Consider the following 19682-nt stretch of genomic DNA (forward strand, 5'->3'; position numbering starts at 1 on the left):
AGAAGAGAACACGCGAGCCATACTAGCACCAGGCATGACTCACAAAGGAGATCGTCCAGACAGAAAATCAGACACCTAGAAAATTCGCCTCTCAGAAGACGAAACTCGTACTCATCCTCATCCAGTGGGGACAGGAAAAGGGGATACGTGCATGCCATTGGAAACAGCATTGCCGCGGAATACAGTCCCACGTTGCTACTACAAATAAATGGGCAAAACAAAGAATTCCTAATTGACACGGGGGCAACAGTTAATGTCATAAACGATGAGACTTATGAACGTCTCAACTACAAGAAGTCATTGAAGGAAGCAGACACACTAACATATTCATATGGTTCCAACAAGCCTCTCAACTGCCAAGGGATGTTCATGGCACACTGTCAGTACAAAGACAAGAATCAAAAGATTAAAATATATGTCATAAAAGGGGACGTACCAGGCGGCAGCATCTTGAGTTTCAAGTCTGCAATTCAAATGGGACTCATTCAAATCATGTATCAGTTAATGTCGGCATACACGACCAGCCCCAAGGACATGATAAAACAAATGTTTCCCTCCCTGTTTAAGGGGTTGGGAAAATTAAAGGACAAACAAATAAAGCTACACATCAATCCTCAAATAACCCCGACAGCGCAGCACTACAGAGGCATACCCCTAAACATACAAAGACACGTGGAGGACGAGATTCAGTCACTATTGCAGCAGGACATCATAGAGCCAGCATCGGGACCAACCCCCTGGGTATCTCCCATTGTACCCGTGCCGAAAAAAGACAACAAGGACAGCATTCGCATTTGCGTAGACATGAGGGCCCCGAATGTAGCCATAGAGCGGGAACGACATCTGGCTCCAAGAATGACCGATATGATGCACCTACTGCATGGATCCAAGGTGTTCTCCAAGTTAGACTTAAATAAGGGATACCACCAGCTAGAGCTGCACCCTACTTCAAGGTATATCACCACCTTCTCAACGCATTTAGGTTTGTTCAGATACAAAAGGCTCAGTTTTGGGGTATCGTCGGCTGCCGAAATTTTCCAAAATGAAATCCATCAAGTAATAAAACACATCCCCAACTGTCTAAATTACTCCGACGACATTTTAATTTTCGGCACCACGCAAGAGAGCCATAATGACACACTGAGGAGAGTTTGCATGGCGTTAGAAAATGCCCACCTCACACTCAACCCGGACAAATGCGGAATCAGTAAATCCACTCTCAAATTTTTTGGACACATCTTCTCAAAAGATGGCCTGAAACCAGATCCGGAAAAGGTTCAAGCACTAGTTGAGACTCCCACACCCACATCAGCTTCAGCGGTACGCTCATTCCTGGGAATGGCGAGCTATTGCACCCGATATATACAAGATTTCGCCTCAGTGAGCACGCCCCTTCGACTACTAACAGGGAAGCATCAAGAATTCAAGTGGTCGGATACATGTGAAGAAGCATTCCAAGAAATCAAGAAAAGAATCGCAACGGCCTCATGCATGGCATATTACGACCCTGATTTTGACACGGAACTCACAGTAGACGCTAGCCCCGTGGGACTAGGAGCAATCCTAGCACAATCCAGGCGCGGAGCATCACCTGACTCGCCAAAGAGAATTGTAGCCTATGCCTGCCGTAGCCTTTCCAAGACAGAATGCGCTTACTCCCAACCTGAAAAGGAGAGCTTAGCGGTAGTGTGGGCGTGCGAGCATTATCATCTATTTCTGTATGGACGACCATTCACCATAGTCACAGACCACCAAGCTCTCACCACCATCTATGGAAAACCGACAGCAAGAATGCCACCACGAATTGCCAGATGGGGTCTGAGGCTACAAGAGTACTCATTCAAGATAATACATCGACCGGGCAAGGACAACAATCCCGTAGACTTCTTATCACGCTACCCACTTCCAGCTCAAGATGAGCGCCAATCACACAAAGCAAACCAATACCTAAGATACCTGATCAGCAGTGCGCTACCCAAATGTATCACCACGGCACAACTGCTGGAAGCAACCCAAAAGGACGTACTGCTCCAGACAGTGCAATCCTGCCTAAAATCGAATCAATGGCAGATCAGAGCAAAAGGGGCATCTTCCTTATCCACGGAAGAGGAACTACACTTTCGCACGTTCAAACTTATCCGCCATACTCTATCCACATCGCCGGAAGGACTACTATTAAAAGAAAACAGAATAGTCATTCCAGAAACCCTCCAAGGTCAGGTACTAGACATCGCCCATGCAGGACACAGAGGAATAGTGTCGACCAAGAGGCAACTCAGAACAAAGGTATGGTTCCCATCCATAGACGAACGGGTAGAACAACTACTACGAAAATGCCTAGCATGTCAGGCAGTGGCACCGCGCACGTTCCCTGAACCTCTCAAAACATCGGAGATGCCGCTGCAAGTGTGGGACGAGGTAGCAGTGGATATGTTTGGGCCGCTGGCAAACGGCAAATACGTGCTGGTGATCATTGATGAAATGTCGCGATTCCCAGAAGTACATCTCATTCACTCAACCAGTGCACAATCCGTCATACCCGCGCTGGACAAAACGTTTGCTGACTATGGCATCCCATCCAGAGTCAAATCCGATAATGGACCTCCTTTCACGAGCCATGACTTTGCCATGTTCGCAGAACATCTAGGTTTCCAACACCACAAAGTCACACCACTGTGGCCACAGGCAAATGGAATGGTGGAACGTTTCATGGGAAACCTTAAACGCACTCTACAAATCTGCTCCATCACAAATGGATCGTTCATGCAAGCCATCTGTACCTTACTACGAGAGTATCGGAACACACCGCATAGCTCAACCGGTGAATGCCCATCAATGCTAATGTTCGGGCGCGTCATCAAAACAAGACTTCCACACCATGTGCGAGCAAAGGATGAGTCCACGCACACAAAGAAGGCCAGAAGCAAAGATCAAGAAAGTAAGGACAGGATAAAGAAATACACAGATGCCAGAAGACACGCCAGACCCAGCACTCTTTGCATTGGTGACCAAGTACTAGTACGGCAAAAGCAGGTCACGAAGGACATGCCTGCTTTCAAGCCAGACCCCATGACAGTGACTCACATCCAAGGGTCAATGATAACTGCCGTCAGCCCAAGTGGCACAATCACCAGAAATTCATCCTTTTTCAAGGCTTTCAACACCACTGACAACACCATCAACACCTCAACAACAGCGATAGATGACTCGTCAAATACGGACTCTGAGTATCATGAAGAGGAAAGAGACGCTGATGACAGTGGCAGTGAAAGTGACAGCACACCGGCAAAATCAGCCCAGGTACGCAGCCCATCCAAGAGGGTCATCCGCAGACCCATCAGATGGATTGAAGAAGTTAATTGAATACCGTTGAAGTGTTTAGTTAAGGAGGGGGGAGATGTAATGTCCTACCTCTATTGTTAGTATGCGTTCAGAGGAACAGTCCTCTGTTTACTGCAGTTGATAGTGGGCTGCGCCCCACGTGATGCGAGAGGCGGGGTTACCGCCCGGGGAGTCAGTCTTGGTTTGATTAAAGACCTGTAAACACCTCCGCGTTCATCTCCTGATTTATTACTCACGCTTTATCTAATAATCGTATTGAAGCGCGTTCACCCGGCGAGAGCAGATGCACAAAGATAACACACTCTGCTTGCATGTGGGTTTCTGGGTATTGTAATCCTGCAAGAAACCCTTTGTGAAAGGCGCCACAGAAGACGCCAGCCGTGAGCAGGGCAGTCTGGGCAGGTGGAGTCTAAACAGTGCTGACACCAGACCTTTCTGTAACTGCCAGTTCATTGTTGTGGTGAATCAACTTTGACATCTGGAACACTTCTGTGGGAACACCCTCAGTTTATGGGTCTTCGTTAGGCTCCTCTGTTCTCCAAGACTCAGAATGTAGACGTTTCACCCATAGCCTTGCATAGGGCTACTTACTTGGGCCAACAAGGGAAAAGATCTTCCACGTTCTGAAGCATTCTATCAACCCACTGCAATACACTTCTTTACAGGCAAGTTAAACATGATAGGGTTTCACATTAACCAGTTAAAACGCACCACAGTATGCACCACCCATACCAGCTGACAACATATCAAGGATTGAATTAACGTAACCAACATTCTCATACCCTTTAAACCCACCACCTACAAAGAAGACATCCTGCCTCCCCCATTGTGAAGAGCACTACAGGGGAACCACTCCCACCACTTCTCAAAGTTGTCAACCCATCCTTCACACAAGGCATCTTCCCAGATGCTAAGAAAATGTCACCCATCTACCAACATTGGGGAAACGAAGACTTGACCCCGAGGACGCTGAAGCACAGACTGCCGCCATCCAAGTTATCAATGATGCTATACAAATACTTGATAAAGGAGACCTCTGCTTACTCACCCTACACCACCTCTCGGCCACCTCCTCAATATCCTTCCTCATTAGCAGTAATTAGCTTTGCATTCTGCCTCTTGAACAGAGACTGCGTTGTTCAGATGGGGCTGTGGCGAGTTAGATATAGGAGATGGACAAGAAGACATGGCTCAAACTTAGAAGTTTTATTAAGGAAACAAAATGCCTCACCTATCCCTGCAACAAAGATGATGGTTTTCCTTATGCTTAAAAAAGAAAAGAAACTGGTGCGGGTCAGGATTTCTTACAGAAACGAAACTTAGTCCTTCATCCAAACCCAATCAACACTATCTAACCCGACCACTCATAACAAAAGGAAACAAACTTTTCTAGGAAAATTTTACTTCCCACATTTCTTGGCTTGTGGTGACTGGTTCCTGACATCCCCACCTTTGTGGCCTGAACGGCAAAGTTCTGGCTTTGCTTTCAGGCCTCGACCTGGAGGAACTGTTCGAAATAAATCTTATGTCTTTTCTGTCTTTCATGAAAAGGGGATTCCAGACCCCACCGAAATGTCTGGCCATTGAAAAGGTTTGTTCCTCAATTGGAGTAACCTGCCCTGTAAACCGGCTATTGTTTTGTACAGTATTAACTGGATTTAGATTTAGCCTCACTCTCTCGTTCACTCCTCCAGTTTCGTCTAGGTTATTTTATCTCTTTGCCTGGCACGGGCGTGCTGGCTCCTCAGTCTCTCAGCTTTGCACTGCTCTTACCCCTTCATTGGGGTGCCTGGTTTCTCAGTACTGCGTGGACTATGCAGCCTCTCAGACCGTCTGGGTTTCTTGTTGCATTCACCCCCTTGTGGGGCATTTTGTGTCTCAACCGGTGTGGGCTATTTGCCCTCTCGAGCTGCCTAGCTCTCTTGTTGCCCTCACTTCCGTGAGGGGGACTTTGTGGATCAGCCACTCCGCTAAATGCTTGTTTAAAACAGGATTTCCCTGAAAAACTACCTTCTGTTTTACAATGGTTAAAAGTTTACTTTTGTATCTTGAGAGAGATTCCATTTTATGCAAATACTATAAAGATTTGCATTTGCAAGTACAGTCAGCTTACTGTAAATGTGTGACCCACATTTATTAAACCTTAATGGTACATCAAGGCTGGCTACGGGTTGAGTATTTTCCTCCAGATACAAGGTCTGTTATTATAGTGGGATTATTGTTTGCACATTTGGACTGGCTTGTATGTATCGAGTCGTCTGATGTGTGGTTGCAAACCATCCATTCCGCCCTATCCCTCAGAGAACATGTTCTAGGTTGCTCAACTACACTACACTAGGAGAACTGTTCTTGTAACAGCCGTGCACTTGCACACCATCGCTAAGAACTCTAATATCGTAGTTTATGGATTTATTTGTAAATGCCGATAGCTAAAATAAATTTTCAAAAAAAAAATATAATAACTCTGTTCCAACTCCGAAGTTAAAGGGGACGTCTGAACACATCCTCAAGACACTTCTGGCAGCAGTTATGTTTTCCAAAACGTGTAAGGACAAAGCCAAATAAAAGGCTAGCGTGCAATACTAGTTTATGCACTCAAAACAAAGGGTTCCATGCCCTTACATCTGTACGTTTACAGCTTAATGCATTTTCATTTTTTGCTGTTGTTTAAAGCGGTCAATCCCACTCTGGTCCCATCCACGTTTTTTCAATTCTCTCTACCCCATCCCTCTCACCGGTTTTACTTTCCCCCTGTAACAATGAGCAAACCGGATGGAAATGCACAGATACAAAAGGGGTCAAAAGGGCTGTTCCTCACCTGGGGAGCCAGAGTGCCTCCTCCATCTTGTGCTGCAAGAGAAACTCCTCTTCTGTGCCAAGATTAACTTCCGGTAGGTCACCATTCTTGAAGTCTTGGACAAGCTCTGAATAATCAGTCCGAAGCCAAGATGAGAAAACATTTTGCAGGCCATGTTAGCAGGGTCAGCCGATATATGGAGGTGTCTGACTGCATGCAGCATTCACTCTTATCCGCTCCACACTGAATTTCTGAATGATGAGATATAATGTTAGAAGCATAGTACATACCAGCAGAACCAACATCATAGTATTTGACTGCACTCCAGACATTTTTGTATTTTTCATAAAATGCAGAAGACTGAAATGCATTAAATAAAAAAAAGAGGTCTCATTACTCCGTTTGTCTGTCTGAGACGTTTCTTTATAGTTATGTACACATATGTAGAAGTACAATTAGTCGTTGGCACGGAATTTCTGCTATCCTTTGTAGTTCTGGCCTTATTTACTGTTGTATTTGAGGAAATACTCCATTATGCTAAAACAGAAAATAATGTCAATGGAATTAGACGTACAGACCATAACATAAATAACACTATTAATTCTCATATTGGATGGCTTTACGATTTAGAAGTTTTATTTCGAGATATGGTCATGCGTAGGAGACCACCAGTCGCCGATTCTAACAGTAGGATTGGGTCCATAACTACAGGTATGATGCAGGCCACAGGCTACTCTAGAGGAGCATATGAATTCCCACACTTTAATAGAGTACTTGTGCATAGCTGTCTTCAAGGACATTGTGCAACACCACGAGAGCAATACCTGCAGCACAACTCATCCTGCTCATTTGACTCTAGTAGTTACAGGACCCATTTATTACCACAATTTCACAAACGTGTTCCTCATTGTCATACAAGGCGTCGCGCTGGCGCAGCATACCTCTTATTCCGGACTGTTGCTAGGGTGAAGAAGCCAGATTGCCGAGAAGGCATAGACGAAAGCTAGAGCGGGAAGTCAACTCAAGACCGCCCTAAATGAATAGCGGGAACGTTCTGAACCAACACCCCCACGCGATGGGATGGCGCTTCCCTGATTAACGTGATGTAAGCACCGACCAGGATGGCCCACAGGATCTCAGCAGTCCGCTTAGAAGTCTGGAGGGAGAGAGAGAGAGAGAGGGCAAGAGAGAGAGAGGGCAAGAGAGAGAGAGGGCAAGAGAGAGAGGAAGGGCAAGCGAGGGAGAGGGCAAGAGAGAGAGAGAGAGAGGACAAGAGAAGAGAGAGGGAGAGCAGTCAAAAAGAGGGAGGAGCGAAAATCAAGGCGGAAGGGAAAGGAGGCAGTACCCAAGGATAAGAAAGGACAGGAACAAGGGAAACAAGAGCAGGAACCATTCAAGGTAGGCCTCAAGAGTGTAGCACGGTTCAGGGGACAAACCCAGTTGAGACACAGAGAACCGGCAACAAATGAGGGCTAATATGGGTCACAGGGTAAAAGAGGTTTGGAGAGCATGCCGGTACTGCTGCAACGCCATGAGCACTGGGCATGCGCAGAGCTCCGAACACGGAGGCCCGCACATGCGCCGCTTATCAAAGATGGCCATGCCCATTGATGTCCATACAGATGCGATCCGTGGCAGGCGCCAGTGCGGATAAAGCAGCCAAGCTGAGACCCAGAGAGGCTGACCCAAAAAGTTGAGTGGCCTAAAACGATGCCCCTCAGTAAGTTCCAGAGCCCCGGGTTCCGGGGATGCCAGAGAAAGAACTCACGTACCAGACGTGGGGCATGAACAAGTGAACGTGGTTCCCAATTGCGATCACAAGCAGGGTAGCCCTTCCAGTCATCAGGAGCTGAAGAACCCCACGTCAGATCCGCAAGTCACACATTTCTTGCAAATTGAATTCAGGAACAACCTGTTGAAGAAGAGGTGGTGGACGGAAGCAGGAGCGTCCATAAGAATCAGGTAAGTAGGGTTTCAGATGAGAAACATGAAAAACAGGGTGAATGTGCCAGGAAGACGGTAGCTGTAAACGAAAAGCTACCCGGACAGTGATTAACAATCTTAAATGGCCCAAAATAACAGGGTGTCAATTTAGTGGGTAGATTACTGACAGGCAGGTGTTTGGAGGATAGCCAAACCATGTCCCCAACCTGGAAGACTGGCAACCGAGTATGCCTATCAGCCTGGGCCTTCATGCAACTCTGTTCCTCCCCCAAAGTCTCCTTGGCCAGACGATGTTGGGTTTGAATCTGGAGCATCATGTCAACAGCAGATGGTATGGCACTAGTGTGATGAATCAACTTCCAGGGCACCAGTGGTCCAAGGATGAATATCTGTTTCTAAACCCTCAATCAGCCCCACACCTTCAGTCACCAGAAGGGATCCGAACAGATTGGAAACACAAGCAATTGTGTTTCCAATCTAATTATAAACATCCTTGTCCAATTTTGGTAACTTGGACGGAACAGCAGGATAATCTCCTCAAGGTCGTGGATCATTGGTTAGTTGCAACAAAGCAAAAATAGAATTAATCGCAATAGTTCAAGGATACTTGGTTTCCACACAAAGGGTCGTAAAATGTCACTAGCTTTCGAAGGGGGACCAAGGGTACAGAACCATAATGTACCTTGTTTAAGTTCTTGGTACTTAACAGCGTTGTGTCGGTTTCAGGGTGCTTTGCCACATCAGCGACAAAGTTACAGACAGGAGACAGCTGCAGATATCAGGCAGCAGGCAATTCGGCGAGCGAGGCTGGATGGACGGCTGCAGGCTGGCCTACACAGCGGCTCAGGGTCAGGATTCGCTTTCTCAGTGCTGATCGGCGGGTCTGATGCACTGGTTGAGGCGACTCAGACAGCGTTAGTGACTGCGGCGTAACAGTGAGTGGCGCAGTTGTTTGCAGCTTGAGGGGCTCAACTTAGTCAAAAATGCCCTTTAAGGCAAACGTCAGTGGATGCTTGTCGATGCACTCCTCCTAGCTTCTTCACTGGGCTTGTGTCGTCCTTTAAGGCCCAAAGCTGAGGAGAGTGTTTCAGGCACTTGTCCTTGGTTTGGTTCATAGACACTCTGGCACTTCCCACCTAGGAAGCTTGCTACAGAAACTAGCAGGGCACACTGTGTGCTGGCTGGGTACCGGTTCCGGAGCTGCTGGAGGGTCTTCTGGATTCAGTCTCTCCCTCTGGTCCCTTGGAGATGTTTAGGGGAGGGATCTTGCTTCCCTCTTGGATGTCCTGGCCTTCCTTCATTGGAAGATGTAAGGCAGACTGTGGCTTCAGCCAAGGTCCAACGCTGAGTTCTTCTTGTTACTCCTTGCAAAGTCTGCAGACGATATATGCCCAAAAGAGGGGCTCAACCCTCTTTTAAAGCCAAATGGGCCCCAGTAGTTGGTATAGGCTAAAAAGCCTACCTTAATGAACCAATCATGGGTCCCCACCGACAATCTCCTGTATGCATGAGGTATAGCAGAGTGATTTGCAACAGAAAAGGTAAAGGTGTGAAAACATGTAATACTAAGCCCTCCCCTCTTCCTGTCCGTTATGGATCACAGCGTCTCTGGTTAATAAAGCTCTCTGTGGTTCGCGATTAAAGTGGCAGGTCTTTCTTGTAGCTACGGCGAGAACAGACTTTCTGTCTCCAATAATCCACATACTCGTATCTTCTGAATGTGGTACCCCTGCGCAGTTGCCTACTGTAAACACATACTCCCAGACATGACAGGTCACTGCCTTTGATACTCAAAGGCGGAAGCTGGCTTCAGGTTGACACGGTGCATATCAAAAGAGTGTTGGGGTTTCCCGTCTCCTTTGTTTTAGCCTCTGCAGCCAGGCCCCATGTGGGCCTGTTTGAAGTATACTCTATTAGTATGTTATTTGCTGCCACCATCTGCAGAGGGTAAACAGACGGGGCGGATCCATGGAGCCTTCGATAGTTAATTAGGCTGGCCATGGCAGAAGAAAGGTTTTTATACCCTGCCCCTTCTGAGATGCATTGTGTACTCCATCTGTCAGATCCCAACTAAATATGACAGGAAAGACTGACTGCGCCTGTAGGCTGTGTCCACCCATAGTACACGTGCCTATGTTTATGTTGTGCGGAGAGCATAAGAAAATGTGTGCCGATTAGCCCCAAACATTTTCCAGAGGTTTTTCTACCATCATTCAATATCTTATAAAATTTCAAAAAAGCCCAGGCGAGTGCAAACCCACTGTGCAGATGGTCGAATTCCTCATAACTAGGCAGCATCTGACGAAAGGGTAAAACCTTGGAGTGTATTCCATATGAACAAATGAATGAACTTTGACCGATGGCCGTGTGCAAAGCGTTGTTGCAATTCACTACTGCGACATACAAGTGGGCTAACCAGTTCTGTGTAGAATTTGCATAACAGCACAGGTAATCTTCAAGTGTCTGGTTGGTCCGCTCACTCGGACCATTGATCTGGGGATGGCAACCTGAGCTCCAGGCCCGTTGAATGCCCAGATGTTTGCACAAATGCGTCCAAAATGATGAGATGAATTGGACACCTCGATCAGACAGTATCTTTTCAGGGAAGCCACGAAGGCGGTATACTTTATGAAGAAAAGCACGTCATCTGGACTGCCGTAGGGATCTTGTGAAACGGAATTAAATGAGCTATCTCGGAGAAGCAGTCAACGACAACCATGATGCAAGTGTATCCTTTAGACAGAGGCAATTCCACTATGAAGTCAGTGGCAATGGTGTGCCAAGGAAAAGGTGATGCTTCAGGGGGTTGCAACAGGCCCAAAGGTTTCTAATGTACTGTCTTAATCTAGGCACAGACGGGGCAAGAGTCCACATATTCACATACTTGATTCGCCCATCCAGGCCACCAGAATTGTCATGCAATTGGGTGGCCTTCACTCCACGATGAACCCCAACATGAGAGTCATGGAAACCATGCAAGAGGGCATCATGAAGGACCGCAGTAGGCACGTACGAGTGTCTAGAATAGAACTAGAGTCCATCTTGTTCAATGATGCCAGACATCAGCAATAGATAAGATCTGGCAGTGTCTGCCAGAGTGTCACGAAGAATGGTGCCCTGACAAGGTCGTATTGCAAGTAGGAAATGTTTGGGAACGATTATGTGCTGCATGATAACTATGCCATGTCTCGAATTACACTGCCTGTACTGTACAATAACCATGCTATGCCTGAACCGAGGCATCACAGTTCTTATACCGAAATTATATACTGTAATTCTCCCGGTAACCAGTTAAGCCTGTCTCATGTAACTTACGCCATGATACCTCAGGGTTTGGGTGTGTAACACATGCAATAAATAAAATAAATGTAAGCATTCGCCGTATTGGACACCACGTCATGCCCCAATGATCGTGAAAGGGCATCAGCGTTTATGTTCCGAGCACCTGGGACATAGGTTATCACAAAATCGAAATGGGGGAAGAAAAAGGCTGTAAGGAATTTGACCATCCGCACGGGGAGTGTGCGTTCGACTGGGCTATTTTTTAAATTTTGTTAGAAATGATGGGAGATCAATATCAGAAAATGTGTGGGGGGCTAATTCGCACACATTTTACTATGCTGGCAGCACAACAAACACATAGTCATGTGTACTCTTGGGGGACGCAGCCTACAGGCGCAGTCCTCCCTGTCACATTTAGCTGGAATGTGACAGCCAGGAGTACATGGAAGCAACTCAGTAAGGGGGGAGGCAACACCTTACTCCTGCCATGGCCAGCCTAATTAGATTTAAAAGGCCCCATGGATCCACCCTGCCTATTTTAGTTCGTGTGTTGGCAGTGCATACTGACGAGAGCTAATTGGAGCAGGCGTGTGAAGAGGCATGGTAACAAAGCAAAGAAAGGGCAGGAAAAACAACACCACCTCATTGATATACAATGTTTCAACTTGAAGCTAGCTCCCACTCCTCTTTATGAAGGCAGTGAATGGCATGTCTGGGACAAATGTTTACAGTAGGCAACCCTTTTAAGGGACCCCCTTTCAGAGGGAAGTAGTATGTGATTTGATGGAGACAGAAAGTCTGTTTTTGCCACAAACTTCAAGGGAGACCTGCGCTTTGATCAGGAGCCACAGAGAGCTCAATTAATCAGAAACAATTTGATGCACAACAGACAGGAAGATGGGTGGGATTTAGTAGTACATGTTGTCAACCCTTACCTTTCCTAATGCAAAGCACTCTGGTTATGACCTTGCACATAACAGAAGATTGTTGGTGGGGACCCAGGATTGGTTAATGAAGGTAGGCTTAGCCTGCACCAATCACTGGGGCCCATTTGGCTTTAAAGGAGGGTTGTGCCCCTCCTTTGGCAGATCATCGGACTACTTTGAAAAGAGTAAGAAGAAGGACTCATTTGGACCATGGCTGAATGTACAGTCTGCCTTAAAGCTTCTGCCAGTGAAGGAAGGCCAGGATTTACAAGAGGGAAGGAAGATCCCTCCCACAAACATCTCCCAGGGAACAGAGGGAGATACCAACCTCAAGGGACTCATCCAGCAGCTCCAGAACCGGTACCCAGCCAGCACACAGCGTCCCCTGCTAGGTTCTGTCGGCATGCTTCCAGAGAGTCTCGCATCAGCTTTGGGCCGTCCGCCTTAAGGGACGATATGTGCCCAGCGAAGAAGCTAGGACGAGTGCCACAACAAGCATCAACCAGCATCAACCTTTGAAGGACATTTACGAGTTAGTTGAGCCCTCGTGCCGCGACGGGCTGCACCACTGACTGTTGTCACACTGCAGTCACTAAAGCCATCCGAGACGCCTCAACCTGCGTTCAAGATCCACAAGCCAGCACAGAGGCGATTCTTGTCCCTGAGCCGCCGTGTAGGCCAGCCTGCAGTCATCCATCCAGCCTTGCTTGCCGAACGACTTACCTCCTAATACCCACAGCTGTCTCCTATCTTGAACTCGGTTCATCAAGGCTGTCGAGCATCAAGATCATCTCAAGCACCAGTTACATTGCGGTCCTGTCCCCCTGGTCCTTCTCCGAAGGCCCCTAGTGACATTTGCGACTCATTGCTCCCTTGGTGCTGAAACCAAATAACCTTGAACAGTTAAGACTGACTGCTTTACTGACTACCCTCCTGTCAGTATCAGAGTGCATCCATTTCCTTTGTAAAACTGTTGGTCTTCTGTGTTCCTTTACAGGGTGGGTTGTATTTTGTAGTGTGCTAGAACTGTCGGTTGTAATAATAATGAAGTAGATATTTGTATACAACCTTGACTGGACAGTCCCTTTTATCATTGGGTAATAATTGTATTTTCGCTGTGTTGCAACTAACCAACGATCCACAACCTTGTGCAGATAAGCCATCCGTTCCATCCACATTACCAAAATTGGACAAGAAGGTTTATAATTTACTTATGTTTCCAATCTTTTCGGATCCCTTCTGCTGTACTACAGGTATGGGGATTATTGATGGTTTTGAAACAGATATTCATCTATGGACCACTGGTGCCCCGGAATGGAAATGGCGTTGCCATTCCGCAAAAGGCTGCTTTGATTGCCAACAACTCCTAGTTACACTCTCTGTTTGAAAACCTACAGGAATAGTGAGCAACAGGATGCTCAATCTTGGTTCCTGGTTCTCATTTTGTATTTATTTGTCATTTATAATAGCGCCTTAATCCAAGGTTCTTTACATATCAATTTAATAAAAACAGTACAAATGTGAGCTAAATTAAATTGACAATAAATGCGCGAGATCAGCCTTGAGAAGACAGATGTGATTTCAGTGCTTTGTGGAAGAATAAGAAGTGATAGAATGTATGGGAAGAGGAAGACGATTCCAGCGCCAAGGAGCAAGGTGCGCAAGTGTACGAACATGTGATTGTGCGCAAGGTAAAGCTGGTACTGTCAGTCTAAATTGAGTATTAGAGCTAAGAGTGAGAAGGAATAAAGAATGAGACCAGTGTAGAAAGATAATCAGGAGTAAGACCAAAGAGAGATTTAAATATCATAGAAAATTTAATTTGAGCTGTGCGTGAAAAGGAAGCCAGCCTAGAGTATAGAGAGCAGATGAAATTGATTCATGTAAAGTCAGATGAAAGAGTACCCGAATAGTGGCATTGAAGACAGATTTGAAAGGAACAAGTCGAGATGAAGGAAGACCAAAGAGTGCAGTAGAGCAGTAAAAAAGGCATGAAAAGATAAGGCAAGATATGAGTAATTTAGTTGCATCAAGGTTAGAAAGGAGCAGAATTTAATGTTAAATAGATGATAGCGGCAGGCTCTAGAAGAGATAGAGATAGGATGTTTAAATGATAGAGCAGAGTCAAAATAGATTCCAAGATTGCAGGCAGTAGATACAAAGAAGAACTGAGAAGGAGGGAATGAAATAATAGGAGAGGGAATAGCGGTAGAGGAAGGGAAAAAAAAGGATTATTGAGTTTTTGTTATATTAAGATTAAGATACTGGGCGGACATCCATGATTTAATGGCCATTAAACATGAAGAAAGCGGAGTGTGAATATAGGAAAAAGGAGAAAGACAGAAAAAGATGGGTGTCATCAGCATAGAAGTGGTGAGATAGACCAAAGGGAAAAATGACTTTAGCAAGAGGAGAGGTGTAAAGAGAAAAGAGGAAAGGCCCAAGACTGACCCTTGTGGAACACAGTGAGCAAGAGAATAAGGATCAGAAGTTGTTCCACCCCAAGAGACAGAACGGTGTATGCAAAATGGCTGCGATAGCTGAATCGAAGGCATCAGCTTCAACGATGAACGGGACTTCTTGATTGGGATGTCCTACAACAGGTGCTGACATGAAAGCCCTCTTGAGGTGCTCAAATGACACAGCGCAGGAATCCCAAACAAAAGGTTGTCCGTTACTGGTGAGAGGAGATAAGAAGACTGTTGGCCAGACGAAATGAGGAATCAAGTGCTGATAAAAGTTATCAAATCCTACGAACCGCTGAAGCGTCTGGAGATTGTGCGGTTGTTGCCATCACACAATAGTGTTTACTTTTGAGGGATTCATCTGAACACCTGTGGTGCTAATCACATAGCCCAGGAACGCCTTCCTTTCTTGGTGAAAAAGGCACTTCTCCTCCTTCGCATACAATCGATTGGTGGCTAACCTGTGCAAAACCTCCCTAACAAGCTGAACCTGCTCTTTCATGGAGGACGAGAAAATGAGGAGGTCATCGAGATAGACCCACAACGTCAACCCAATCAGATCAGCAAAAACGCTGTAAGACGGCTGGGGCGTTGCAGAGGTCAAACGACACCACTCAATATTCGTAATGACTGATGGGTGTCTTGAATGCAGTCTTCCATCCATTCACCCCCCTCTTTTATTCAGACCAGGTGATTGGCCCCTCTCAAATCCAGTTTGGTAAACAACCTGGCAGAGCACAAGGACTCCATGATATCTCAGATTTTCCAGGAGGAACTGTCTTGTCAGGATTTATGGCACAATCGTAGGTCCTGTGTGGAGGAAGCGGAATAGCCTCTGGTTCGGCAAAGACATGGCAAAAGTTGTTATACTCCAAAGGAATGATATTCAGGGAACATAAACATTGCATATTGTCTGACTGGATGGACTCAGAGATGCGGTCGAGGTCAAAGCCTTTTCCGAGGAACAACAGACCTGGTACAATGACTGGGTCTCTCAATTTATGATAGGATTGTGAAACAGCCAGGGTAAGCCCAGAACAAAAGGATATGAAGGTGATTTGTTGTCTAAACCAATACCCTCCTGTTCATTTGTCCAGGGGTGGAGCTGCCCAGTAGTGTGACCAATGGGACCTGAAGACAGCAGTGTCCCATTAATTACCTCCACTAATGTTGCTGTCTCCTTGGTGCACAGAGGCATGCTGGACTGGGTGGCATAAGCTGCATCAATGCGATTCCTTGAAGGTCCACAATCCAGTAAAGCCGTAGTCTCCTCATGCCGGTCTGCCCAAGCAATCCAGAACTTTAATACCAGGAGAGTTACAGGTTGCATAGCAGAAAGGGAACATGGTCCAGTAAGAAGGGCTAGAAACAAATGAGGGCCTGCTGTTGCCTTCTTCCTGAACGACAAGGCTTCTAGTGTTCTGACCTCCTTGGTAGTCGTAGGGAACAGGATCCCAAATAATGACATGCAGCTCCACAATAGACGAATAGGCGGAGCGTGCACCATTGCTTCCGTTCAGCTTCCGAAAGCAGGCCGCGGACTGCTTCCAATTGCATGGATTCTGGGCCAGGCTCAGCAGGGCTGATGGTACTGTCGGGGTGGCTGGAGTTCATCGGAAGCATTCTTTCGGTTCTGCGTCTTGCGCCTCTTCTTTCTGAAAGATGATGATTGATTCTAAGAACGTGTTCCACCAGGGCTTAAATGTTATTGTGTTCTGCTATGTGCATCAATTTGTCTTTATATTCCTCCCTAAAACCACGGCGAAACAGTTTTCCAAGTGATTTTCTGCCATTGGGAATCCGTCACCAACTGCCAAAACCGATTTAGGTAAGAGACAATATCACTGGCTCCTTGCCTGATGTCAACCAGCTGATTCTGGGCTGCCGAAGCCAGATTTAGGGACTGAAATGCATCCAGAAAGGCCAGAAAAGCACATTTTCAGCAAGCCCAACCCTTTTCCTATGGGAAAATGTGGAAATAGCAAACAAAAGAGGCCCAGGATGCAAAGGCCTACCAGGCAATCTCCAGAGTTCCCAATAGGACAGTCCAGGCCACTACCTGTTAAATTACATAGTATGCATCCAATCATGGCTGTATCCTGGGTAAAATTCGAAGGACGAAACAAAGTGCAACTTAGTTTAGTTTATTTGTATAGCGCACCTAACCCTGAGGTACAGTTGAAAAAATGGTTTGTTTACAAGGGTTACAGATAGTCCACATACCAACATCATGAACAAAGACAACGAGGCTATAACAGCAGCGAATAAATCCACACAAATAAGTAGATGATATAGGAAGAGATAAGATCACTGTTGCTGGGCAAAGAGCCAAGCTTTCACCTTTCGATCTAAAGGTCCAAAACGAGGGTTAAGCCCTAATGGCAGCAGGGAGGCAATTCCAGCACTTTGCGGCTAGCACAGGGAAGCTGGCCCCACCTGCAGTTTTCAGTTTGTACTTGGGGATGTTAAGGCAGTGTGAGGTCTAGATGATTGGTTCCTGGTGAATTTGACAGCCAGATATTTAGGGGCTTTTTTGGACAAGCATTTATGAGTAATGATGACTAGCGTGCGCAGCGAGATTATGTCACGCACTGGGAGCCAGTGTTCGTCCTGTCTCGATTCAGAGATGTGATTGGAGCGTGGGATAGTTAGAGCAGACCTAAGGTCATTATTCTGAAGAATTTGTAATTTGTTCATATTGCGTTCCATAGAGCCTAGGAATAAGGTATTACAATAATCCAACTTGGATAAAATCAAAGCCCCGGCGAGCGTGAGGCAGCTGGGAGTGGACAAGAACGGGTTGCAAGCGTTGATCAACTTACTGGTATATGCTTTTGTTGAGGCTGTAATGTTAACTTGTTTTTTGAGGGAGAGTGTGGAGTCTAAGTAGACGCCTAAGGTTTTGACTTCAATGGCGACTTTAATGAGGTTCCCATCAATATTGAAGGTCTTGTAACGTGCATCAAGTCTGTTTAGACGGGCTGGAGATCCAATGATCATAGGCTCCGTTTTGTCTTCGTTTAGGCAGAGGCTGTGTGCAGCCATCCACGCTTGAATTTCGAGGTAAACGTCATTTCGCATTTTTGCGTCTTTGTCATAGCAGCCAGTGAGCCTAATGAGTATCTGGGTGTCATCAGCATAATTTGTGTATGTGACACCAAGGTTATCAAGACGATCAAAGAGGAGTTTAGTAAAAATGTTGTACAGCGTGGGTGATACACATGAGCCCTGGGGGTCTCCACAGTAGATCGGTACTGGATCAGCGGATGCTGTCGGTGCAAAGACCCTTGTTTTCTTATTTGAGAGAAAGGATTGGATCCAACTGGCGGCATTTGGAGAAAATGCGGCTGAAGTCAAGTGCTTGGTAAGAATCTGATGGTCAACCAGATCAAACGCTGCTGAGAGGTCCAGCAGAAGGAGAATAGCCAGATTACCTTTATCTTTGGCTTCATCCATTTGGATTTTCAAATCCAGGAAGGCAGTTTCAGTGCAGTGCCTGGGTCTGAATCCTGACTGACGCAAGCCCAGGAGGCCATTGTCCACCAAATGATTTTGTATTTGTAGATAGGCCGCTCTATCAAGTATTTTTAAGAGGAATGGAACTGTCGAAATGGGTCTGTAATTAGTTGGTATGTTTGGATCAAGATTAGGTTTTTTGAGGAGGGGCATAACCCAAGCCTCTTTGAGGTTGTTAGGGACTGAACAGCTTTCGAAAGATGAGTTAATGAAGGCAGTGATGAACGGGGCTAGAACTTTTGCTTCTTCCTTAATGACTGAGGCCGGGCAAGAGTCTTCCTGGCATCTAGATGGTTTTAGACCAGAGAAGATGTTTTCCACTTCTATTGTAGTGATTGGAGAGAAGTAGAAAGGATGACATGCGGGAGGTTGAGGGTCGGGCGATTTACAAGAGTTGGAACTCAAGGCTAGGCTATTCTTTTTAGTCTCGATTTTGGCTTGAAGTAAGGCTATTTTGTCAGATAGGGCTTTCTATATGTTGGCGCAGCAGGCCGCATCTTTGATGCAAACTTCTGTAGGTGGTGCCGGGGATTCCAGTTCTCCTAGTATAGTAAAAAAACTCTTTCGTTCCAGATTTGGTGTTCTGAATTCTAACGTTATAGATCTCTTTTGTATTAATAATTGCTGCTTTATAAATAGAAGCAGCGATAGTAAACCTTTCCTTGTTAGGGCTTGAGGGTGTTGTTCTCCAAGTAGCTTTGGTGGATCTTTTGTTGTTGGAGGGTTTTTAGGTCAGCCGGGAACCAGGATTACAGAATTCTGCCAAAAGTCTTGGGTCTCTGTTGAACTTCATCGGGACGGTATGTGCCATGGTACTCTATGCTTGGGGTGGAGCCATAGCATTGTGGGCCACCATCTATCGCAAAGTGACATTCTCCTGACAAAGGGTTTACATTTCCAAGTGAAGGGATTGGAGCACCTCCCAGTGTTCCTGGACTGCTTCCATCTCAGGGCTTGTAAGTAGGTGCCTCACTCTGTCATAGAATGCATCGCGCTGGCGCTGCGTGCCTCTTCTTCCGGACTGTCGGTGGGGTGAAGAAGACGGCACAGAGGAAAGGGTAGAGCGCGAAGTGAACTTAAGACCTCCCTGAATTAATACAGGCCAAAGTACTGAACCAACTCCCCATGCCACAGGACGGCACTCCCCCGATTAACGTGACATAGGGAGATTGCAAACATTGACATGGAAGGCAGACGGATCCCATCAGTCCACAAAGAAGTCTGGAAGACGTCTGGATGCGATCGATGCTGAACGAGCTGAAGCAGGTTGTGAGCAGGTACAAAAGGCAGGGGGAAACCAATAAGGTAGAGACACAGAGCACAAGTCTAACAGGGCAAGGGACCCAGGCACAGAGAGAAAGGGAGAGAAAAGACGAGCAACTGGAAGCCAAACAAAAGGAGGAACGAAAA

The 19682-nt window shown here is 46.3% G+C and overlaps 1 protein-coding gene across 3 annotated transcripts in view; it reads right to left on the bottom strand.

Annotated features, from left to right (window-relative positions):
- DARS2 (aspartyl-tRNA synthetase 2, mitochondrial) overlaps positions 1-19682 on the bottom strand; it is a 530183-nt gene that overhangs the window by 431145 nt on the left and 79356 nt on the right. For 2 of the 3 annotated variants that reach the window (XM_069641110.1, XM_069641109.1), the window contains exon 2: positions 6161-6390. In XM_069641110.1, coding sequence (XP_069497211.1) covers positions 6161-6362 — 202 coding nt within the window. In that variant the 5' untranslated portion in view covers positions 6363-6390. Of the gene's footprint in view, positions 1-6160; positions 6391-19682 lie in introns of those variants that run through there. The other variant, XM_069641111.1, reaches the window with a different exon arrangement.

Source organism: Ambystoma mexicanum, chromosome 1q (genome assembly GCF_040938575.1).
Source record: "Ambystoma mexicanum isolate Mex_15411 chromosome 1q, UKY_AmexF1_1, whole genome shotgun sequence".
NCBI lineage: Eukaryota > Metazoa > Chordata > Amphibia > Caudata > Ambystomatidae > Ambystoma > Ambystoma mexicanum.